General features: G+C 48.7%; 1 protein-coding gene and 1 long non-coding RNA gene across 2 annotated transcripts; one reads left to right on the plus strand and one right to left on the minus strand.

Annotated features, from left to right (window-relative positions):
- Positions 1 to 10603: 10603 nt before the first annotated feature.
- LOC120884235 (uncharacterized) lies at positions 10604 to 14881 on the minus strand. Its single transcript, XR_013436398.1, has 2 exons — positions 14316 to 14881; positions 10604 to 11507 (listed from the first exon to the last, which is right to left on the minus strand). It is a non-coding gene; the product is annotated as an uncharacterized LOC120884235 (long non-coding RNA).
- Positions 13905 to 20068, plus strand: Rnf112 (ring finger protein 112). The gene is made up of 15 exons (XM_013365778.4): positions 13905 to 13921; positions 14218 to 14431; positions 14597 to 14637; positions 15479 to 15764; positions 15941 to 16147; positions 16294 to 16425; positions 16603 to 16707; positions 16963 to 17013; positions 17332 to 17388; positions 17481 to 17555; positions 17673 to 17793; positions 17910 to 18079; positions 18160 to 18213; positions 18367 to 18441; positions 18555 to 20068. Exons 2-15 carry the CDS (start codon positions 14378 to 14380, stop codon positions 19023 to 19025), a joined length of 1899 nt encoding a protein of 632 aa, XP_013221232.1. The 5' UTR covers positions 13905 to 13921; positions 14218 to 14377; the 3' UTR covers positions 19026 to 20068.
- The last annotated feature ends 4429 nt before the right edge of the window (positions 20069 to 24497 follow it).

Consider the following 24497-nt stretch of genomic DNA (forward strand, 5'->3'; position numbering starts at 1 on the left):
CCCTGGCTCCTGCCCCACCAGGCACTGCAGTTTTGGCAATAGTTCTCCCAGGCCCCACACCCATCCCACCTCCTGCTTATAGCTCTGCCATAACCCTCTTCACTGGCTCTAGTGATCCTGTGTCCTCCCCTGATCCCTCCAGTCTGGCCTGGTAATGGTCTCACTTTTGCTAGTCCCAAGATGCTTCAACACCCCGTGTTGCCCACACCCAAGTCAACAGTGCCTTCATTACGTCTTCTTAAAAACAAAATAGAACAGCTGAGTTCATCTTCTGTTTCCTTCAAGGACCCTGATTGACATAAGATCTCCGTTTGGTTTCTTCCAAAGCACAATCAGACTGTGGAATGGAACTTTTCTGTTGTCTCAGACAATAGCTAAGGGCACATGCCCACATGTCGGCCGGCCGGTGCTGACAGCTCCCCCATAGGTCTTGCTTGTAGGCAGCCAAACTCCTCCTTGGATGATCAGCTCACGTTTACCCAGAGTGGAAAAGCCTGAGGAGGGGAGCTTTGGAAAGGCACTCATCCAGCAGAGAGCACTTGGGGGAGGGTAGAGGGTGTGTCCCTCCAACCCAGGCCAAACAAGGGGGCTCCAAGAGAGATGGGAATGTCTGCCAGGAAAGTCTTTGGCTGAGCTGCCCAAACCCGGGGGCCCCCTTCAGGAGGATGCAGCTGCGGCAAAGTAAGAGACGATTTGAAAGATTGGGGCATGAAGGCTGGGGCTGCCTGAGTTGGACGGATGGAGGACCACAGAGCAGGGGCCTGGGGCCTGATTGGTTCTTGTTTTGGCCAGACAAGGATGTGGCATCCCCTGGGGCCTAGTGGGTGCTGTGGAATATCAGGTCAGATTGGATTTGGGCCCATCCTGGTGACCTCATTTTACCTTAATTTCCTTTTTAAAAGCTCTTGTCTCCAAATATAGTATCCCTCTGCAGTCCTGGGGGTTACGGCTACAACATGGATTTGGAGGGAGTCAATTCAGCTCATAACAAGTACCTTCAATGCCCAGGCACTTTTTCACCTCTACATAGGCGATGGAGAATAAAATACACACTTTGGCCCTCCTAGAGCTAGAAAGAAAACACAAGAATAAGTAATGTTAATTTATAAGTACTGAAAAAATTTAAAATAGGGAGTTACAGTTTGGAGTATGACAGCTAGAGAGGCTCATAAGTAATGGTCAGCTCCTGGTCCAGGCCCAGGCCCAGAATTTTTGTGGTGGGGAAAATACTCTCCTGCCCTGAGTTTTCATTTTTCTAAATTGAGGAACGTTAGGAGAGAGTTGATATCTCTTCTCACTTTTTTGTTTTTTTAATAGTTAGAAGCAAGGTTAGCTGACAAGGGTTCAGCGTGCAGGCCAGAGAAAAGGCAGGTTGGAGATGAGGAGAGTGTTATTTGCCAGGCTAAAATGTTTGAACTTGATCCGAAGGCCTTTGGGATGAAGGTTATGTTGAAATACATAATTTAGGTGCTTGATTTTACTTTGAAGTGTGGATGCTGCATACTGAGAAGAAAACATAGATTTTCTTAAAATAATCAAATTAATATATGTTTCATGGTTAGAGAGAAAGGAGGCATTCAAAGCTACTGCATTGAAAAAACAGTAGTCTCCAGTCCTGGTGTTCTATGAATCTTTGATTGGGTCTTGTCTATTTCACTGTGTTGGCCATTTAGTGGAGACTTGTATCCTTCAGTTCTGGGAAAATTCTTCCCTATTACTTTTTCTTTGGCTATTTCTTCCCCTTCATTTTTTTTTTTTGTTCTTGTTCTGATCATTTTATTTGTTAGATGTTGTGTCTCTCAAATTATCCCCTTGTCCCTATCCCTGAAATTTCCCATCTCTTTTTAAATTCTAATTTCTAGAACACATCCTTAAATTCTAAGACTTCCGTTGACTTAAAAAATTAGCTATCACGTTATTCTAATTTCTCAGTTGCTCCTTTTAAAAGCCTGTATTGGGTGTGCTTTACAAGTTGTAAAGTCTAGCTATTGTAAATGCATGGTTCAACAGTTAATCCTTTTAAAAAATAGACTATTTTCAGCATAGTTTTAGATTCTAGTAAAATAGAGCAGAAGGTATAGAGATTTCCTATATGCACAGCCTACTTCACTATCAACATGGTACACAATGGCACATTTGTTACAATAAATGAACCTATGTGGGCACATGGTTGTCACCCAGAGTTCATAGTTAAATGAGGGTTCACTCTTGGTGGTGTACATTCTATGGGTTTGGAAAAATATATAATAAAAATATATAATAACGTGTGTGCTATTAACGTATACTGCTCTAAAAATCCTCCACTCTCTACCTATTCATCCTTTCTACTTCCTAACTCCTAGTAAGCACTGGTATTTTTAATAGCTTTGCCTTTTTTTTTTTAAGAATGTCATGTATTTAGAGTCATATAGTAGGTAACCTCTTCAGATTGGCTTCTTTTACTTAGTAATATGCATTTAAGATTTCTCCATGTCTTTTCATGACTTGATAGTCCACTTCTTTTTAGCACTGAGTAATATTTCATTGTCTGTACATACCACAGTTTATCCATTCATCTATATATCTTGTTTGCTTTCAAGTTTTGGTAATTGTGAATAAAGTTGTTATAAATATCCATGTAGAGGTTTTTGTGTGAACATATGTTATCAGCTCATTTGCATAAATACCAAGAAGCACAATTGTTAGCTCATATGGAAAGAGTATGTTTAGTTTTGTAAGAAACTGTCACATAATCTTCCAAAGTGGCTATACCATTTTGCATTCCCAATCAGTAATGAGTGAACATTCCTATTGCCCTGCATCCTTACCAGCATTTGGTATTGTCATTTTTTTATTAGCCATTCTCATTGGTGTATAACGGTGTCTCATCGTAACTTTAATTTAAATTTCTAATGGCTAATGATGTGGAACATCTTCTCATATGCTTATTTGTCATCTATATATCTTCAGTGAATTACCTATTCATGTCTTTTGCCCATGATCTAGCATTACATGCTTTTGTATGGCTGGGATTTATTTTAGATACTAGTCCTTTATCAAATGATTTTTCAAGTATTTTCTTTCACTCCGTGACTTGTCTTTTCATCTTCATAATGGGTTTGATCTTTCATACAGCATACATTTCATTTTGATTAAATATAATCTATGAATTTTTCCTTTTATAGCTTGTACTTTTTATATAGTGCTAAAATCTTTTTGCCTAGTCTGGGCCCTGAACTTTTTTCCAAAATTTTTATAATCCTACAAATTATATTTTTGGTAGTGGTATATTTTTTTATACTGTTGATCCCATCCACTGGACTTTTTATTTTGGTATTCATTTAGTATTTTTTTAGTTCTAAAATTTCCATCTGGTTCTTCTTTATAGTGTCTGTACTTTTTTTTTTCTTTTTTGCGCTGAGGCTTTTTAGATTTCTATATTTTCATTTGTTTCAGCTGTGTTTGCAGTTGCTCATTGAAGAATTTTTTCATGACTGCTTTAAAATCTTTATCTGATTATCTGACATCTGTTCCTTCAATGTTGTTAGTTTGGGATCTACCTGGTTCTTGATTTGATGAGTGCTTTTTGATTGAAACCTGGGCATTTTATGCTACGTTGGGAAACACTGGGTCCTATTTAAACCTGTTTTGGTTGTTTTCCTCTGACACCCTCTGGCAGGAGAAGGAGTGGTATTTGTCTCAGTGCTGCCAGAGGAAGGCAGGCAGAAGTCTTTTGATACTCAATGGGGGAGCTCCCTGGTACTGCTGGACGGTATGTGAATTTCAGCTCCCCACAGTCTCCACTAACATTGTAATTGGGGGGACCACTTGTCATTTCTGGGAAGAAAGTCTCTGCTCCCTACTTGGCTTCTTCGGATAAGCAACAAGGGGCGAGGGGTGTTTATCCCTTATTCCTGCTTGCTGAAAGGAAGGTCTGGTTCCCTACCCAGCCTGTGGCATGGATAGGGTGAGGCTGCAGTCTTTCCTGCAGCATTTGACTGGGAGAGGGTATTTATTTTCAAAGAGTTTTCCTGCTTGTTGGGTCATACTTTTCCTGGTCTCTGGGCTATAGAGGGGCTTTTAAAAAATATAATCATTCCTGTCTGTGCCCATTGATAGTCCCTGGTTGCTGGTCTGGGATAATGAGATAAAAAGAAGCCTAAGGAAGTCTCTACCATGTCGATCTTTGGGTCCTGGGTCCCGGCCACTCTGCCTTCTTCTTTCCACCTTTTAGTCTTCTTATGTTTGTTTTATACATGACATCCAGGGCTTTTAGTTGCACTTAGCACAAGGAATAGGAAGAAATACACTTACTCTTATCTTCTTGCAAGTAGAATTCCCTTTTGAAATTGTAATTAGGTATAACTTACAAACAGTGCCATGGATCAATTTTCTAGATGTGTACCTGGGGACCACCACAGGGAGAGAACATTCCTGGCACTCCAGCAGCTCCCTTTTCCTGGGAGGGAGGGAGAAATGCATTGTCATTTGCATCTTTAAAAAGTCTGGCTGCCATGGATTGGTAAGAGGCAAGGGAAGGGGCAGCAGCCAGAGATTCTTAGGACTGGGTCATCTGTCCCTGAGGTGTATGGGTGGCCTGGGCTTTGTGGATCACTTCCAAGTCTTCTCAGGTCTCTGACTGACCATGTCCCTCCTCCTTGGCTTGGGTCATCTGTTGGAGTCCAGCAGGCCAGCGCCATCTGATGCAGGTAGAGAGGGCCTGCTCTTTCTGTTATCAGGTTCATGGTCAGGAAGCAGAAGCAAAGTTCAGCCTTTGGACCTCTGGGATCAGCTCTTCTTTTCCTGTTGCCTAACCTCACTTCACAGTGACTCCACACTCATTTGGTCAACCAATATCGTATGTGATAGGTTGCTAAGGGCATGGTTATTGCAGCTGCTAACCTCAGTTTCCTAATCTGTAAGATAGGGCCATTATTTCTACCTTTGGAAGACCAGGGCAGGGAAGGTTGAAGATTCTATCAGAGGAAGAACTTAGTAGATAACAGGAGGCCAGTAAATACATGATAATCATTATCAGTGCAATAACCTAATGGGAAGTATGCTTCTTTTTCTGCTGGGCATCTGTCCTTAGACTAACTCCCTAAGGCCCTGCTGCTATAGAACTGTCTAGGGTTTTCCTTTAATAAAGAGGAAGGGGTAAAGTCTTGGGGAGGGAAGTCTGAGACACAAGGCAGGGCCTGCTGGTGACTGGGGAGATCTAGGCACAGTAAAGCAAGTGGTCCAGAAATAGCATGTTCTGAGCACCTGCTGTATACCAGGCTTTGGCCATGCCCCTGCATGGGAGTAATCATATCTTCAGTTTTATTGCTGAGGAAACTGGGCTTAGCAATGGAAGCAGCTCAGCTCTGAAATGGGTAGCTCAGCTCAGTATTTGAACCGAGGCTCTCTGGAGCCAAAGCCTGGGTGTTGCCTAGTGCCCCACGTAATCCTGCTGCTCTGGTCTGCGTTGAAGGAGGGTGCAGGCCAGCTGGCTGGTGGAGGGCCATATGCAGAGGCCTGGACTGCAGCTGGCTCCCTGGCTCCAGACCTTCTGGCTATCTGCCCATTAGGCCAGCTGCGTAGGAACGCCTCTCACTTCAGAGGGGTCTAGGGAGCCTGGGTTCAGCTGGGCAGAATCTGGGGTGTGTGTGTGTGTGTGTGTGTGTGTGTGTGTGTGTGTGTGTGTGTGGTTGCACCAGAGGGGCCAGCCAGCCATGTTTCTTAACTTCCTGGATGACTGCCTGGGTGTTCTGATCTAGGGTCATGGTGCACAATGTGGGAGTTAGAAAGGGGGTGAGACTGAGGAGGGTTGGGATCTGGAGCCACATCTCAATTTTTTGGAAAGTGAGAGGTAATGTGTAAGATGGGGTTGGCTGCCACAGCTTGGGACATCCTCTCCTACCCCTGCCACCAGCCAGTGGAACATCCAAAAAAGTACATAAGGTGGCTTCTAGCTTCACCCTTTTTACCTGCTGTCCCCAACATTAGCTAGTGCCCCCCAACTTGCACATCCGGCTTCTACTTTGCCTCAGAATCCCACTTTCCTGTCCTTGGTTCCTGGCTCAATTTCCCCATCCTCCATCCTCCATCCCCATCCCCTGAGCTTTGCATCTCTGAAGGTGGGTACCCCCAATTTGAATTTTGTCTTCCCCACTGTTTTCAGTACATTTGGCAAGTGTTTGAAGGGCCACCCCAGGCTTGATTGTTTTAGCCGATGAAACTTCAATTGTAAGAAACTGTTGTGAGCATTCGGAAAGTCTCAGTGTCATCATTGTAAAATATACGTGGTGAGAGTTATGGGTTGATCTTACCTCTGGGGATTGGGAGTCTTGCTGGGAGAAGAAGGCTCCAGTCTCCTCTCCATATGCCTCCTGTCCCTCCCCCCATCCCTCATACCCTGGTCCCCAGTTTTTCTCCTCACCTTCTGATCCCTCTTTCTTTGCAATTGCTACAGCAAGAGCTCAAAAACTCTATTGTAATTCTGCTTTGGGGCTTATTGTCCACCCCCAACTCCACCAGTAGTTTTAAATTACAGAGGCCAACTTTCTCAGCCTCCAGGGACTTTCTGGTCCCTGACACCTCTCCAAGGATCCTTACCCTATCCTTATGCCTCTCCACCTTCAAATGCTAATTATCCACTTAGGGTCTACTGTGTACTGCCCTCCAAATCAATATGTTGAAATCCTATTTCCTAGTACCTTCAAATGCAACTCTCTTTGGAGATAGGTCTTTTTAAAGGGGAAATTAAGTTAAAATGAGGTGTGGAGGGTGGGTCCTAATCCAGCATGCTGTTGTGCATGTAAGAGATCAGGAGACAGACACACATAGAGGAAGGGCCACAGGTAGACTGCCCCATCCAAGCAGAGGAAAGAGGCGACACCTTGATCTTGGACTTCTGATCTCCAGAATTGTGAGAAAATAAATCCTTGTTTGATCCAGTCTGTGGTACTTTGCTATGCAGTCCTAGCAGACTCAAAAGGGTGGTGGTGGTGGGCACTCAGGGTCACGGTTCAAGAACACTGTCTTGGTCAGCTTTCCATACTGTGACAAAATACCTGAGAATAACAACTTAAATGATCATAGTTCACTAACCAAGGGCCCCACATTTAGAGCTTAGACCTTTATTACCAGGCAAATTCTTTGTTGGTTAAGACATCCATTATAAACTTTGAAAATTCGGGGGGCTTCTGCCACCTTGTTATGACATTTATTACTTTATTTATTAATATTTTGGAAACCTTTCAAACTGAAAGCGTCCAAGATCTTCTTTCTGCCTGGAATCCCTATTGTCCCCTTTCTGTTTGTCCTCTTCTTTCCTGGAGGTCCTCTATGGAGATGGCTGCTCGTGGGGTCTTTCCTTCTCAATGCCTGCAGGGCAGAGAACTCTGGTGTCGCAGTCAGCTCTGTGGGATAGGCTGTCAGAATGAGTCCCTGAAGCCTGGGCTGTGTCTGTTTCAAGCAAGGGGCTGGTGGCTGGCATTCAACAGAGATGTCCACATATTCTTCTGTATATGAGAATCAGGAACAGCCCTTTACTTCCACTCAGGAGTACATCTAATGGAATGAAAAAGCCTCTAGGTGTGCACCAAGAAGTTAATCGTAATCTATTTTTTTTATAGTTAGACATTGAGGGTGCTTTAATTCTTTCCTTCTAATTAAAAAACACCCCAACTTCTATTTTTGGTAACATGGCAGTTAGAAAACCTTAAAACTAAAACAAACTAGAAATACTGAAGAAAAATAGCTGAAATCAGCAATTTTCCTTGCTTGGTGATCATGCTTGGTGATGAGATGGGTTGGCCAATCCTGGCCAATCCTGGAAATCATGCTTGGTGATGTTGTATGTTGGTGAGGATATCCCTAAATTAGACTCGCCAGGTGGAAAATGGTGGAAGGAAAAGAATATTTGTCAGAGCACTGTCTGCTATAGAAAAATGTTAGTGACACTCCTGGTGTCTGTCACTAGAGGACTGGCTGGAGGACTTAGTCAATACTGAAGATGCCTCATGCCATGTGGTCTAGTCTGGTGGTGGCGGGCACTCAGGGTCATGGCTTAAGAACACTGTTTTGGTCAGCTTTCCATACTGTGACAAAATACCTGAGAATAACAACTTAAAGGAGGAAACGTTTATTTTGGTTTACAGTTTGAGAAGTTTCAGTGCATGGTCACTTGGCTCTGTTGATTATGGACCTGTGGTAAAACAAACATCATGGCAAGAAGGGCAGGGCGGAGAAAAACTGTTCTCCTTATGCTAGCCAGGAAGCAGAGAGAGAGGGTTCTCCAGTGACCCACCTTTTAACTGGGCTCCACCTCCTAAAGTCTCTACCATTTTTCTTTTTTTTTTTAATATTTATTTATTTTTTAAGTTCTCGGCGGACACACATCTTTGTTGGTATGTGGTGCTGAGGATCGAACCCGGGCCGCACGCATGCCAGGCGAGCGCGCTACCGCTTGAGCCACATCCCCAGCCCTAGAATTTTTTTTAATATTTATTTTTTTTAGTTTTCAGCGGACACAACATCTTTGTTTGTATGTGGTGCTGAGGATCGAACCCGGGCCACACGCATGCCAGGCGAGCGCGCTACCGCTTGAGCCACATCCCCAGCCCCTCTCTACCATTTTTCAATGGCAGTGTTACCAGTTGGGAACCAAGCCATCAACACATGAGACTTTGGGAGACATTCCAGGTTCAAACTAAAATAACCCCAAATCTGGTCATATGCATCCCTATTTAAAATTATGATTCCCACTGTTATGAAAGTAAAATCCAAAGTCTGCCATGTGTGTCCCCATGTCTCTTCTCTGCTGATTGCTACCCCAGTCCCCTTGCCCTGCCTCTGCTCTTCCCTCTTTCTAGCTTTGCCTGGCATACTGAACTATACCCACACTGAACCTACTTTGGAGACTCACTGCCAGGCCCTTGCCCATGCTATTCTGCCTAGAATCCCACCCCTGCACATTTCTCCCAGTTAACCACCCTTCAACCGGCAAGGCTAAGCCACATAAGTCTGGGCACAAAGTTCCTTTTGGGCTCCCACAGTTCCCTGGGCTTCCTCCATACCAGCCTGAGTCTCACTGAGGGGGGCAGCTGATGCTTCCTCCTTTGCACATAGCCTTTGAGTTCCTGAGGTCGGGGTCCACCAAAAGACACAATTACAATATATTTAAAGATTGAATTGGCTTTTATTTTCCATTTTAAAATCAAGCTGAGCTTGAGGTTGGCTTTATAGGCAGAAAAGGGTTGAAGAAAGAATAAATAGAACCCAAAGTGGATTGGTTGTTTCAAAGTTAATTTTCTTTGAATGCTTAAAGCAGAGGGGATGACATTATTGTGTGTACTAAAACTGGCTCATTGGAAGATTTGGCTCTTACCTCTGTCTCCTGATTTCTTGAAAGATCAGATAAATCTCTTGGTCTCAGCTTGGTGGCGTGAGTAACTCTGTTATTTGATTTGTTGGGCTTAGCGCAGAAGCTCAGTTCCAATCCATGGCCTCCCCTGAATTTTAATTGGCAGACAGTCTCTTATTTATTGTAGCCCTCTGGGTTAGCTCTTCAGCACTGTGACTAAAGTACCTGATCAGAAAAACTTAGAGGAGGAAATGTTTGCCAGACCTAGGAGTCCAGGTGTCTGATTTCTCCTTCCGGGACTGTGACCGGAAGTTTGCTGAGTCTCTGAACCTCAGTTTCCTCATTGATAAGCAGGGATACCAGTCTCTGCACTGTGAAAAATGACTGAGGTCATAGCTCCCATGACAACATACTGTGAAACCTAAATTGCTAAGCGAATGTTGGAAAATCATGTGTTTTTTTTTAATATTGATTTTTTAGGTGTAGATGGTCATAACACAAGGCCTTTTATTTTTATGTGGTGCTAAGAATCGAACCTGGGTCCTGCCCATGCTAGGCGAGTGCTCTACCACTGAGCCACAATCCCAGCCCTGTTATTTTTAAAAAATATGTATTTTTTAGTTGTAGATGGACACAGTGTCTCTATTTCATTTTTTTATGTGGTGTCAAAGATTGAACCCAGTGCCCCACAAGTGCTAGGTGAGCACTCCACCATGGAGCCCCAGCCCCAGCCGCATATGTTAGTATTATTCATAGTTATTTCGGGAAGCTCAAGACCAGATGGGTGATGGGGAGCTTTGAAAGGAGATCTGGGGAAATCAAACTTTCCTCCAATACTGATGGACGTCCCGAGAAGCTGTAAGTAGGAGTCGCGTAAAAGACACACTTATGGGTGCCATGTCTAGAGCAGGAGCCTGGGCTCTCTACAGCTGTCTCTCGCCCAGCTGTAGAGTTCAGGGACTGACCTCAATATCCCCTCTACCCATTGCTCCCACCGACTGCTGCAGCTTGAACACCATGATTGAAACTAAGTCTCTTCTTGTCATCATGGCCCTTGACGGTGCATTGTGAACAAGTGGCTTTATTTGTGGGGAGTCTGAACCTTCCCTAAGTCACGAGGGTTTCAGATATTTGGACTGTGCCCAGGAATAGTCCTTTCAATTCCTGAAAGGGCTGTCCTGTGGTGGGAAGGGACTGAGGACCCCTGGCAGGGACTGTCAGAAGTTGAAACATTGCTTTCTCTTCTCGCACACACCAGAAGGAAGTCTATACCAATTTATAAATACCCAGTTTATCTTGATCTTTATTGGAAATTAAAAGTGCCAGCCAGATATGGCAGCCATTGGGATGGCTGGTGCCCACCTTAAATTCTGTTGTCCCTGATCCTAGATCTTGTCCTACTTCTCTAAGACCCACTCCTCGTATGCCTCAAGGAGGTCTTATCCCTTTGGCCCCACTGGCTTGGGCTGGCCTCTGTGGCTCACTTGTGGAGGCCTGGCCTGGACAGAGCCATAGTAAAAGACAGGACAAGAGCAGAAAAGGCCCCTGGGTCTGGGAGCAGGAAGATTGCAGGCACTAGGAACAGACGGCGGCCCCTCAGGGCCAGGGTGAGGGTTCAGGCTTGGAGGCAGCCATGTTGGCATGGGCGCTGGGGTGGTTGAGGGTCTTCAGCCCATCTTCCTCTAGCTCACCACTTGCGACAACACCTGGAGGCTGTTAGCTTGACAGGACAGTGGGCCTCTGAACCCTGCAAAGAGCACTGTGGGCGCAGGGAATGAGGGAGGATGCCTCATAGATATATCTAGGAGAGGGTCCCCATTCCCTTACCTCTCCTCTCTTCACAAGCTACCCTCCCGCTAGTTTATCTTATACTTCCGGGTTACTGCCTGGGCTCGTCTCTCACCAGAAATGTCTGCTCATCCCTTGTCTTTGCCTGCCCACTTCATGTTCATCCTTCAGATGTGGCTTGGGTAGGAAGTCCTCCCAGCTGTCCCAGTCTGAGCAAGATGCCTTTTCTTGATTCTCCTCCTTGTCTCTCCGCTCTCCCCCATCAGAGAGCTTATCACACACTACTTGCTGTTGGCCTTTCTGTCTTTTTTGGTAGACCAGAAGTTCTCTCAAGTTCATCAGTGTGATCCATGGCCTCATATGATACCTGGCGTCAGTGCTCGATAAATATCTGCAACATGGATGGATGGATGGAGAGGGAGAGAGAGAGAGAGAGAGAAAAAGCAATAAGTGCACGTGTGAGTACAAAGGACAAGACGCAGCCCAAAGCCACGCCCACAGTGACCTCTCTCCTTCAGCCACATCTCACCGGCCTGCATTTACCACCCAGTTTGAATTATTATCTAGGAAATGGATTCACCCACTGATGAGGATACAGCTTCCATAATCTAATTATCTTACCTCTGAACATTCCTGAAGTGCCTAATATGTGGACTGTTTAGGGGACATTAAAGATCCAAACCATAACAACAGATTTGTGTTTGTGAGTATGTATACAGGCGCATGGGAGTGTATGTAGATGTGCAAGTGCAGTTGTGAGTCTGTGTGTGACTGTTCAGATGAGTATGTGAGTGCTGCAAGTTAGATATACACACGGTGTGGCGTAGGTGGAATGGTTTGTGTGATGTGAGAACTTACGTAGGATATTGGTGGGAGGTGACTGGGCACATGGATGCTTGTATTTGTGTGTGTGTGTGTGTGTGTGTGTGTGTGTGTGTGAGAGAGAGAGAGAGAGAGAGAGAGAGAGAGAGAGAGAGAGAGAGAGAGAAGCTTTCTCTTGCCCACCTCAGGGTCACATTCTGGGAGACTGTATTTTTGACTTCTGAAGCTTATTTTTTCAAAAAATGACTCTGCCTTCTCACTTCCTCCCAGCCCGGAAGCTGGAGCTGGAGGTCATGAGGCCAAACAGTTATCAGCCTGGGCTATGCCACCAGGAAACTGTCTACCAGGAGGAAGGAGGCAGAAGGAGAGCAGGCGCTGAGAGAGCTCCTCTTCAGGATCTGGAGACTGACTCTGGAGAGGACCATGGGCCGGGTTATGTGCTGTGGGTAGAAGGAGGAAGTACTGCATGAATGTGAGGCCTGCAGCCAGTGGCCTATCCTGCCAGGGAGGAGTTCTGTTCTGCCAGCTGCTGAGCTGTGGGCTAATGGGATATACAGCGGTTTGCTCTGGCCCTCCTTGGGCCCACCACACAGATGTGTGCAGGAACAGTGGATAACAGATAACGGCCAATGGGCAAACAATGGAGGTGAGTGGTATGGCTGGCCAAGCAGGCCCATATTTCTCGGAGTCAGTACAAGTTTTTGAGGGCAGTTGCTTATGGCCACATTCCTGGCACCTTGCACGACTCTAACCACTATTTGTTGTGTAAATGAATAAAAGAATGGAGGAAATGATGAACAAGTCTATTTCTACAGCCTCAAATTCCCTCCCTCCCCATAGGTCAATCTGCCTTCTTGAAACCTAGGAGCTCCTTCTCACAATTCTCCCCATGGGTCCATTCTCACTCAAGGCGTCTCTTAGTCCTCAGTGGCCTGTGTACCTTGCAGGACCAGGCAGGACCAGGCTTGGCTCAATGTGGTCCTTCCTGAGTTGTTTTTGTTTGTTTGTTTGTTTTTTTTTTTTTTGAGTTCCTGGGGCATCCCTGCCTGCTGGGGGAGGTCTCTACAGAACTTCTCCAGGTTCTGAATCCCACCTCACCCTAACTCCTCTGCATCCCAGCCCTTAGGAATTGCCAATAACTCCCCTGCCTGGGCAAGTGATCTTAGAGCTCAGAGAGGCAGAGTAAAATAACCAGGGACTTCCAGCTGGTAATCTGGCTCAGAGCAGGCAGCCTGGGCTGCACCAAACCTGTCCCAAGTTAGATTTCCAAGTCATAACCACCTGAAGTCAGCACATCACATCCCGTTGGGAGGCAAGAAGTCTCCAGGCACTGGAACTAAGTGTGGGGAGGACGTCTTAGGAGGGAAGAAGAAGAACAGGCAGAGGGAACACCGAGCAAAGGTACTGGGGCAGAGTGAGAGGTGAGAGGGTGAGAGAGAAGGCTAGAGAGGAAGATTCAGGCCTGGGGGTGCAGGCTGGGTAGTCTGAATTATAATCTGATGGTAGTAGGGAGCCATGGAAGATGTTTGAGCAGTGTGGGGTCACTGATGCTGGGAGCATCTGTGCTGGTTACGTACTGCCAAATGGATGGGAGAAGGTGAGGGGTCCAGTCCAAGGGAGGTAGAAGGTCCAGAGGTGGCTCTTCACCAGCTTGAAGCAGAACAAAAACCACGGATAGGGAAAGACACAGAGAGGATACATGCAGCATTCAAAGGTACTGAGGAAAGCTGCGTCAGTGATGTAAACTTGGAGGAGGGTGGTGGGATGTACAAGCCACATGCAGCGTGGTGGCACCATGCACAGCGTGGTGGTGCCGCCGTGCAGCTCTGCACATAGTTGGTGCTCAGTGAAAGTAGGTTATACGAATGAATGGACCCATAGCCTCGCTGTCTCTATGTCGTTCCGGTTGCCCTCTCTCCTGTGTCTCTCAGCGCCATCTCTGGGCATCCCGCTCGGTGGCCCTGAAGGACCCCAACTGGCCCGGTAGGGGCAGTGCTGGCCCACGATCCCACTCCGAGCCCCTTTCCTTTTTTGCCAGTGCACCCACATGGCTTCTCTCTCTCTCCGTCCCCCTCCCCCTCCCTGTCCTTATCTTTCCCTCCCGTCTCCATGGCGACTCACCACCTCGGCTCGCCTGCATCCCAGCCTCTGCCAGGGATTCTGAGCTGGGCTCTGTCCCTCCCTCCTCCAGAGCCCTGGTACCCGCAGCCCTGTCTCCTCCCCCTGGGGTGAGTCCAGCAGCAGCCTCCTCTTTCCGGACTGTCACATTTATTCTCCAGCTCTGACAGGGAGTCAGCTCCTCTGGGGAAACCATCCCTTGCCCCACCCTCCACCTGCCACCGCCCAGCAAGCCCTCCGGGAGAAAAGCCATCCTTGCCTCCGCTGAAGGTCTTGGTGGGGCTCTCTCTGCGTTGGACCCCCTCTCTGTTCCAGCCTCCCATGCCGAGGCCCACCTTGTCAGTCACTTCCTTTTGTCATCGGCTTGGCAAACGGGCAAGTCTTCAGTCCTAAAATCTGAGGGGGATGGGGGGGTGGGAAGCAGCCACCTGGGATGGGGGATGGGCCTGGGAGGGAGGGGGGAGGGACATCCTGGAAACCCAGCATGAAGGCAGGAGTCTGGATTCTGTCCTAATTTCTGCCCCCCCCCCCCTCTCCAAGGAGAGAAAACGGAGCTTCATGGGAAACAGCAGCAACAGTTGGTGAGTGCTGGGGCCTGCTGGGCAGGGGTTGGTGCAGTGGGCCTGGCAGGTCAGCTGGAAAGGGCTGGTCCAGGAGCATGGAGCCCTGCAGCTACGGGCTGAGGCTCCCACAGGGCTATCCCTAGAGAAGGAGTGCCAGGCTGGATCTACCAGGTTGTGGAGGGAGGGCAGGGAAAAGCAGATGGGTGCTGGGGGGAGGCAGATGCTCAGCTCAGAGAGGGGAAGAAATCTTGGGGGAACCAGATCCATCTGCTTAGCTGCAGAATGGGTTGCTTGGGCACCAGGACCTTGCCACTCTCTCTTGACTATCCCAGTAGCAGGGGCTTGTAGAGTTTCTTACTTCTTGGGGGGGGGCTTGCTGACCTTCTTGAGGGGGTCCCTGTTGCAAAAGGTCAGCAGAGAGGGTTTTCCTGAGCTTTGGCACCAGCCTGCTGCTCACCTATCATCCTGGAGATTATCTCCACACCCCATGAGCTTGGGGATCCTAACCTCTCCACTGGGACAATTAGGAAATTGGGACCCAGAGACAGGAAGGACCCTGCCTACAGTTGCATGGCTGGGAGCTGGCAGAGCCAGGGTTCCATTCAGGTTTTTTTTCCTCTTGGGTGTTGTTTTACAACTGTTCTGTTCCCACTTTGGGGCTGCCAGAACCTAGGGTACAAGTGAGTAAGGAACAGGTAGATCTTGGCCTGTCTGGGAGCAGCTCCCTAAGTCCATGGAGAACCCTGAGAGAAGTGGAGGTGACACAGAGAAACCTTCACCCCAAGCCGTCAGCCTGCCCCCCCAAAACCTGTGCATCTAATAAAATATCCTGCTTTTGAATGTCATGTCCTGCCCCCAGGTCCCATGCACCATTTCCCAAGTTGGAGCTGGGCCTGGGGCCCCGACCCACGGCACCCCGGGAGCTGCCCGCCTGCTCCATCTGCCTGGAGAGACTTCGTGAGCCCATCTCATTGGACTGTGGCCACGACTTTTGCATTCGGTGCTTCAGCACACACCGGGTCCCAGGCTGTGAGCCGCCCTGCTGCCCCGAGTGCAGAAAGATCTGCAAGCAGAAGAAGGGACTCCGCAGCCTGGGGGAGAAGATGAAGCTCCTGCCACAGCGACCTCTACCCCCTGTGCTGCAGGTGTGGGGACTAGGCCTCATGGGTGGGCGGGGAGTATGGAGACCTCTGGATCGGATCCAAGAGGCATGGGTGGCTTTGACCCTATTTTAGAATATCAGGATGAAGCACCAAGTTTTAAGCACTCCAGACCTGGGGTCCCATCAAGGCTGCTCAGGGAGCCTTCTCTCCCTTCCCAGGAGACCTGTGCCGTGAGGGCGGAGCCTCTTCTCCTTGTGCGCATCAATGCTTCTGGAGGCCTCATCCTGAGGATGGGGGCCATCAACCGCTGCCTGAAGCACCCCCTGGCCAGGGACACCCCTGTGTGCCTCCTGGCTGTCCTGGGGGAGCAGCACTCAGGGAAGTCCTCTCTCCTTGATCACTTGCTCCGAGGCTTGCCGGGCTTGGTGAGGGCAGGGCTGGCAGGCAGGAGGTGGAGGGCGGGCAGGCAGGTGGGGGGTCCCAGGTTGGCTCTGGGGAAGGAGCTGAGTCTGGAGCCTAGTCTCTGGGGACATAGAATGGACCAGCTGATGCCCCCCTTCTGTCCCTGCAGGAGTCCAGTGAGGGCAGCTGGACCAGAGGAGGAGAGGGTTTCTTGCAGGGGTTCAGGTGGGGTGCCAATGGCCTTACCAGGGGCATCTGGATGTGGAGCCACCCCTTCCTGCTGGGGAAAGAAGGGAAGAAGGTAAGAGGAGAAAGGGCAGAAGGGGGTCAGGGAGGAATGAGGGGGATGGACCAAGAGGAGGGGGATAAAGAAGGAAATCTTTGGGGGTGGGGACAAGAAGACTGGGTCAGGGGGAAGAACGGGAGGGAGCGAGGCCAGGCTGAACCCTTAGCTTGTCCTCCTCCACCCCCTCCCTAGGTGGCTGTGTTCCTCGTGGACACAGGGGATGCCATGAGCTCTGAACTGAGCAGGGAAACAAGGATCAAGCTCTGTGCTCTCACCATGATGCTGAGCTCCTACCAGGTGAGAGAGGTGCTGGGAGATCGGGTCTCCCCACCTACAGCTCAGCCCCCTCCCAGCTGAGGGCATCTCTCAGGCTTTGGTGTCTGTGGTCCCTGCATGTTCTGGGGTTGCCCGTGGAGAGGGGCAGATGTTCCCAAAGGGGTGACAGTCCCTGGGGGCAGCAGAAGGCTGGTGGAATCAAAAAGACCTGCTGGAAGGTTTGAGATACCTGGAGGCAAACTCATTCTCCACATCTTATTGTGCTCTTGCTTGTAGATCCTGAATACCTCCCAGGAGCTGAGAGACACAGACCTGGATTACCTAGAGGTGAGGAGGCCTCTGATATTGGAGGCGTCACCCACTCCCACATTGCCCATAGAGCCAGTGGCTGGACCAGAGGAAGTTAATGCCCTTTCATTCTGGTCTAGAATTTTACGACACGTGAACTAGGCCAAAGGGTTCAAGGGTAGGGGTGAAGCGCGAGATGCCTGCTTTGGAGAGAAGCAGGGGGATCTTGGATTGGGGAAGTGGCAAGATTGTTTCCGATAGCAGGGCAGCCCAGGGTCCGGGGTGGAGTGAGAGGACCTGAGACAGATGGGAGCTTTCAGAGAGTCCCAACCCTGGTGTTCTCTGTGCTTATCCCAGATGTTTGTACACGTGGCCGAAGTGATGGGCAAACATTATGGGATGGTGCCAATCCAGGTAAGACACCCTTTTCTGAACTCGTCAGCCCAGCCCCCGCCCCCCCACCCCCACATGCCCAGCTTGGGAGTCAAGGGTGTATTCTCTTCTAGCATCTGGACCTCTTAGTTCGTGACTCGTCCATCTCCAATAAAGCAGGGCAGGGGCATGTGGGTGATATCCTACAGGTGAGTGGTGCAGAGGGAGGGGATTGGAAGGGGCCACTACAGGGTGGAAGGCAAAGGGGCTCCAAGGGTCCTGGAAGGGAACTCACCGTGGCATGCTCTCCTCAATCCTTCTCTCAGAGATTGTCCAGCAAATACCCCAAGGTCCAGGAGCTGCTGCTAGGGAAACGAGCCCGTTGTTACCTCCTGCCCAAGCCGGGGAGGCAGTGGGTGAACAAAGGCCAAGGAAGCCCAGGAGGTGGTGAGTGTCCCGAGGGGACAGAGACCTCCCAGGGGCTCCCAAGCTTTCCCAGCTCCCAACCTCTCTCTCCTTGCAAACTCCCCAATCTCCTAAGCATGAGGAATTTTCTTCCTCAGATGCAGATGAGGATTTCTGCCACCTTCTTCAGCCCTACGTTTCTGATGTTCTGAGCACAGCTCCCCAGCACGCAAAGAGCCGCTGCCAGGGATACTGGAGCGAGGGGCGCACAGTGGCCAGGGGGGACAGACGCCTGCTCACGGGGCAGCAGCTAGCTCAGGAGATCAAGGTGTGAAAACCCCCTGGAGACCCCAGCTCTCTCCGCAGGCCCCTGCTCTCCCTGACCCGGCGGTGGTGGTGTCTCTGCAGAACCTCTCAGGCTGGATGGGGAGAACGGGGCCAGGTTTCAGCTCTCCGGAGGAGGTACGGAGCCCCCCAGGGTTGGATGGGGGTCTGTGAGGGAGGACTGGCAAAGGGTGGGGGGGACTCAGATGCCCTGGGAGTGGAGATGAGGAAACAGGTTGCACCCTGGCTGAGGAGGAAGGAGGGAGGCAGCCTGGGCTTTCCCGTGGACAGATGGCTGCTCAGCTGCACGACCTGAGGAAAGTGGAAGCTGCCAAGAAGGAATTTGAGGAGTATGTGAGGCAGCAGGTAAGCCCCTGGGCCTGCAGGGGAAGCTGGGGGCTGGCCAGCAGGGCCCACAGAGGGGAGGGGGCACTTGGGTCTCCTGGTTAGGACACCTTTTCTCCTCCCCATTGACACAGGACATAGCCACCAAGCGCATCTTTTCTGCTCTCCGGGTGCTGCCTGACACCATGCGGAACCTCCTCTCCACCCAGAAGGACGCCATCTTGGCCCGCCATGGCGTGGCCTTACTGTGCAAGGAGAGAGAGCAGACCCTGGAGGCTCTGGAGGCTGAGCTGCAAGCCAAGGCCAAGGCCTTTATGGACTCCTACACGATGCGCTTCTGTGGCCATCTGGCTGCTGTGGGGGGTGCCGTAGGGGCTGGGCTCATGGGCCTAGCAGGGGGCGTGGTGGGTGCGGGCATGGCTGCAGCTGCGTTAGCTGCAGAGGCTGGGATGGTGGCAGCCGGGGCGGCCGTGGGAGCTACGGGGGCTGCCGTGGTTGGGGGTGGTGTGGGCGCTGGGCTGGCTGCCACCGTGGGCTGCATGGAGAAGGAGGAGGATGAAAGGGTGCTCGGAGGGGACCGAGAGCCCCTTCTCCAGGAAGAGTGACCAGCCTAGGGCATGTTGAAGGGCAGGAGAGATGTGAAGTGGGGGGAGAAAGTAGTGGGGGTGGGACCGATCCAGGGATTCTGAGGGCCCCACGAGTACCATCCTGCCCCTGTGGAATGCTCAGTGTCCAGGGAGCTGGCTGAGCTGGGGGCTCAGGATGGTTCCAGGAATCTGGAGGTGCTTCCTGTGGGTCAGGAGGCAGTACTTGGAGGCAGTGAATAGAGCCTCATGCCTGTGTCTGTCATGGTTGCTGATTTGCTGCCCTCCTAGTCCTAGGTAAACTTGACTCCTATTTATTTCCTTGGACGATCCTGGATTATAGGAGAGTTGAACAGATACCATCCTAGAAGTCTACCCCTGTCCTTTCCTAGATGGGAGAGGCCCCAGGATGATTGACCTTGATGTTCGGGAGGCAGGAGCACTAACAAGGGGCTGGGAGAGAGGAAGGGGATGCAGGACTGAGCCAAAGAGGCAGGGTATAAGAGAGAGGCCTAAACCCCTGAAGAGTAAGACTTGCTTTCAGGACTCTTCCTGTAGCTGCTGCAGCTGGATTAAGGTGTCTGCCTGCCCTCTGCTCTGTGGCTGGATGTCTGTCTGTGCATCCTGAGCCACCCTGCACCCAGCCCTCTCTGCAGGCCTCTCTTGGGCTCATGCCCTTTGTCAAGCCTATTCAGATGGAGAAGTGCCCATGTTCTTTGTGGAATGCCCTCACCACAATCGATTAAATGCCAAAGAATCACACTTCAATCGCATTCTGTGCTAATAAGTCTATGCCAGATTCTGTCAAAGTCTTGCAAAGGAAAACAAAGTGTGCAGATTCTATCCTTAAACAGACACTTTCTCCCCTGAGCTTGTGTGAGAGACCACTTTATTCCATCTTTGCAATTCCCTCGATGTCAGGCCCCACAAGGAACTTGAGAGCGGGAACTTCTCCCTGGGGGATGTAAAGTCCTACTAGGAAGATTTTTGGGGTATTAAGCTGTAACAAATGCTGAGAACATGACCCTTTTATTTTATTAAAAAATAAAATGTGTGTACCCGAATGTCAGCTTCCCGGTATGTTACTGAAATAAGAATTCAGATCCTGGAGCACTTCAGGGCAGAAGGAGTTTCATGATTGAAACTTGTGGACGGGAAAAGGGACACTAGAATTCAACAGCAATCTAACAAGTGTCAGAGGTCCCTGCTTGGTGGTGGCAGAAGTGCTCAGAACAAAGGCCAAATGCATTGGCCACACCTTCGTTGGCTTGTCACTAGGACTTAGGGTCCTGATCTTGTCTTTCTTCTGAGTAAAAGCCCCTGCCATTACGCAGTCAGTTGGCATCTGTCTTAGCAGAGGGCAACGTAGAGGCCACAGCAGGGAGACTCTGGTTAAGACCCTGGAGGAAAGAGGAGCCCAGGACCCATTCTGTAAGGCTCAGCCAATTGAGGGTTCGCTGGCCTGATTCTCCCAACTCCAGCTCTCCATCTCAGAATGACAACAGTGGTCACTGCAACATTTTATGGATGAAGACCCAGAGCTGGGGCATCTCAGATAAGACTGTCCAGCTGGCCAATGAAACAGCAAGTCCAGTCTGGTGCTATCCTCAAGAATCAAAAGACAATGCTGTGCTGTTAAGATCAGCTCTGCTGAAATTGAGACGCTCCTATTCAGATTCTTTTTCTGACTGGTCAGGCTCAGCTCTGGGAAACTGCGGAGGTGGCAGAGGTGGAAGATGCGGTCTGGGACAGATGGCTTAACGGTTGAAGTTGCAGTTAACGGGCTGGGGACAAAATATATCATGCAAAGAAACCCCAAAGCTTAGATGGGGGATGAGTGGGTAAAGACAGATGAGGGTGGAATCAGGGAGGGTGGGGACAGGGTCTAGACTTTGTGTTGTGTTTGTAGAGAAAGGCTTTCTGGAAGCTTCTCTCTGAGTCCTTTCATTGTCATCTGGTGGACACATGAGCTACTAAGCCTCCCAGACTTTGGGGCTGGCAGGCTCGGGACTTGAGGGCCTCCGAGGACTCACAGAGGGAGGGTGTCGTGGTGCTAGAATTCTCCTCCCCCAGAAGCACTGGAAGGAAGTTCCATGGTCAACTTCTTGTTCTCTGAACAGATGGGGTGAGGTTGGCTCAGCCAGAGAAGCTTCTGCAGTGATGAGTAATATTCATTGGTATCTTCTGTCTTGTGCCTTATACCTTTCAAAGCATTTTCCCAAGTATCTTTAAGCCTTAATCATCTCATGCAGTATGGAGAAGACAGGTTTATACAGAGGAGGACACTGAATCCCAGAGAAATGACGTGTCTCTGTTGAAACAACTAGTCAGAGATAAGCCGGGACTTGAACCCAAGACTTCTGATACTCTTTGTCTCAACAGAGCCCTCTCCCTGATTCTGACCTTGAATATGTGGCTTCTTAGGTGTGTGATTGCATTTTTCCTTTCTATAATAAAACATGACTAAAGAAAAGAAGCTTTTTTAGCTCACAGTTTTGGAGGTTCAAGGGTATGCAACAGCATTGGTGATTGGCATAACATGGTGGGAGGGTGTGCAAGATGGGGAGTTCACAAAGCAGCCAGACAGGAAGCTGGGGAGAGACTGGGGTCCCATCAGAATTACATTAGTCACTCCTCTATTTTTGTGATGCTGGGGATTGAACCCAGGGCCTCACACATGAAGTGAGCACTCTTTCACTGAGCTATACTCCCAACCTCTTTCTAAAAATATTATTTTGAGACAGAGTCTCACTAAGTTACCCAGGCTGCCCTTGAACTTGTGATCCTCTTGCATCAGCCTACCTGGGATTACAGGAATGTGTCACTATGCCTGGCTACATCAATCCTTTCTCAAGACAGTATCCCCAGGGCCCTATGCCTCACCTCTTAAAGGTCCCACCCCCTGATAACATCACCACTCTGGGGACCAAGCCTCCAACACATGAGCCTTTGGTGCCACACTTAAACCACATTAAAAAAATGGTATTGGGCTTTCATCTTATATCTACAATTCACTAGGACTTCTATGATCATAGTCTCCATAGTATGCTGAAATTGGGCTGGTTTCCCTTCCCTGAGCTGTTGAACTCCAAGATTCTCATGTGACAAGTTTCTGTATTAGAGATTTGGTGACTTACCTTGTAATCCTACTTCTGAGCCACCTTCATGTTGAAGATATCAGTTTCAAAAAGCAAAATAGACCAGCATCCTGAAATCCCTTGGCCACATGGAGCGGGAGTCCCTATCTCCACTGACCTGCATCACACCATGTGTTAAGCAAGAGAATATTCTCTCCATCAATGTGGAAAAGAAAGAAATAGTTCTGTTATTAAGCATACATTTAGCCAGACCAGGATGTGTCACCCGCAGTGTGCTAATGAGATTACAAAGACAAAAGAAGTCCCCTCATTCAAGTGGCCAAGCAGATGCACACTGTGACATTCATGTTCTCATGCAGGAGGACTGGGTGAGAGGATTTCATAGAATTGTTTGCTGCACATGCTTTCGTAGTTCACCCTAAATCATCCAGTCTCTGGGATGGTTTTCTGTGATAATTAACTGCCTATATATGAAAAGAAAAACAAGACATTTTGTATTAGACAAGCAGGTAATCAAAGAACCTTCCTTGATGTTTAGACTTAGAAGAGATGGCTCCTAGTCCTTTGGAAAAAGTTCTGGGTTTTAATTCTGGCAAGAGGTTTATTTGTCTCTTAAAAGTTTGCATAAATATCAAAGAAACAGAATCATGTGGCTTGCACTTCCACATGATTACCTGCTTCAACACAGTCTGCCTTCTATAACTGAATCTATACTTGCCTGTTTTGGTTCCTCTGATGATTGTCTTGAATAAGACTTTGAAAACAGTCCCCTTAGTAAGCACACTCCATGATGGGAGATCCCAGGGGTCTCAATTCCAGTCTTGAAGACGAGTAGCCCCTCAGGCATTTTGTGATGCATTTAGGGCTTGAGTATTGGGATGCAATGTTAGTTACATTCCCCCCAAATTATTTATGAAGATGGTCCCACCGTCATTCTGCCAACCATCAGACTGTTGGACTTGTGAGTCCAGACCACGTCCATCTTGGGAATACAATATGGCGTCAATAGGCACCATTTCTGGGAGTACAGAAAGAAAAAAACAGTGTTATAAATAATTTTTTTTTTGTTTTCATAGTAAATTGTGATTCTTAAAGTAATTGAAATCATTGCTTCTTGAATAAGTCATTCTAGGCTTTGGATAAATGTCCCCCAAAGCCCACTTTAAAGGCTTAGCCCTCAGCTTAGAGTGTTATTGGGAGGTCCTGAAACTTCGAAGAGATGGGTTCAACTGGGAGGAAGTTAGGTCGCTGGGGCTATATACCCTTGAAGCGGGTATCGGGAGACCCTCTGTTCCTTGGATTTTCATATCTCTGACCAAAACACCTGACACAAAGACCTTGGAGGAGGAAAGATTTATTTTGGCTCACAGTTTCAGAGATTTCAGCCCACCGTACGGTTTCCACTGCTCTGGTCTGCGGTGAGGCCGGACATTATGGGGGAAGGGCATGGTACAGGACAGCTGCTCACCTCATGACAGTCAGGATGCAGAGAGAGAGAGGAAGCCACCAGGAAGAAGATAAACCCTTCTAGATCATGCCCCCAGTCATCTACTTCCTCCAGCGAGGTCCTGCCTTCTAGGAGTGCATTCAGTTATCATCATTGAGGTCAGCCATCATGATCCAATCACTTCCCCAAAGCCACACCTCTGAACACATGAAATTTGGGGAGGGTGCATTTCAGATCCAAATCACAACAGACTCCCACACCTTCCTCTGTTTCACTTCCTGGCCTCCACGAGGGGAGAAGTTTTGTCTCACTACATGCTCTGAACTGATTATACTGCTTTACCCCAGGCTCCAAAGCAAGGAACCAACCACCAATGAACAGAAACCTCCAAAACTGTGAGCCAAAATAATTTTTTTTTAAAGTAGAAGAAAGCTTGCCATTTCTGCCTATATTTTTTTTTTTTAAAAATTGTAGATGGACACAGTACCTGTACATTATCCATTTATATGTAGTGCTAAGGATGGAACCTAGGGCCTTAGACATGCTAGGCCAGCTCTTCACCACCAGCTCCAAACTTTCCTTCTTATAAGTTGGTTTTTCTCAGAAATTGTGTTACAATAATGGAAAGCTATCTAACACCGGCTATGATAACAGTAAGTTCATTAGAATGGCTCTTTTTAGTTGAGTTCAGTTTTAATATGAGTTATTTGAGGAAAACACAAGTCTTAGGTCCTTTAGGGAAATCCAGTCCTGTCCTCCTGGGTTGTTGCATGGAAAGCATTAAATCCAACAGAATTTTTCTTTCCATTTGATAGACACATCCAGACACTTGAAAGAGTCCCTTTCAGTGTGGTGACGGGCCATCATTCCTCTGGAGCACCTTTATGTTCCTGAACTATCCCCATCGGTTGATAAGAGTGGCAGACTTCCCCTGGCCTGTCCTTCTGG

The sequence above is a fragment of the Ictidomys tridecemlineatus genome, chromosome 3 (assembly GCF_052094955.1).
Source record: "Ictidomys tridecemlineatus isolate mIctTri1 chromosome 3, mIctTri1.hap1, whole genome shotgun sequence".
NCBI classification, from domain to species: Eukaryota; Metazoa; Chordata; class Mammalia; order Rodentia; family Sciuridae; genus Ictidomys; species Ictidomys tridecemlineatus.

Coding starts and splice junctions, on each gene's coding strand:
- Rnf112 (XM_013365778.4), top strand. CDS start 14,378: ATGCCGAGGCCCACCTTGTCAGTCACTTCCTTTTGTCATCGGCTTGGC. Junction 14,432..14,596: donor GTCATCGGCTTGGCAAACGG/GCAAGTCTTCAG, acceptor CCCCTCTCCAAG/GAGAGAAAACGGAGCTTCAT. Junction 17,556..17,672: donor ATGTGGGTGATATCCTACAG/GTGAGTGGTGCA, acceptor TCCTTCTCTCAG/AGATTGTCCAGCAAATACCC.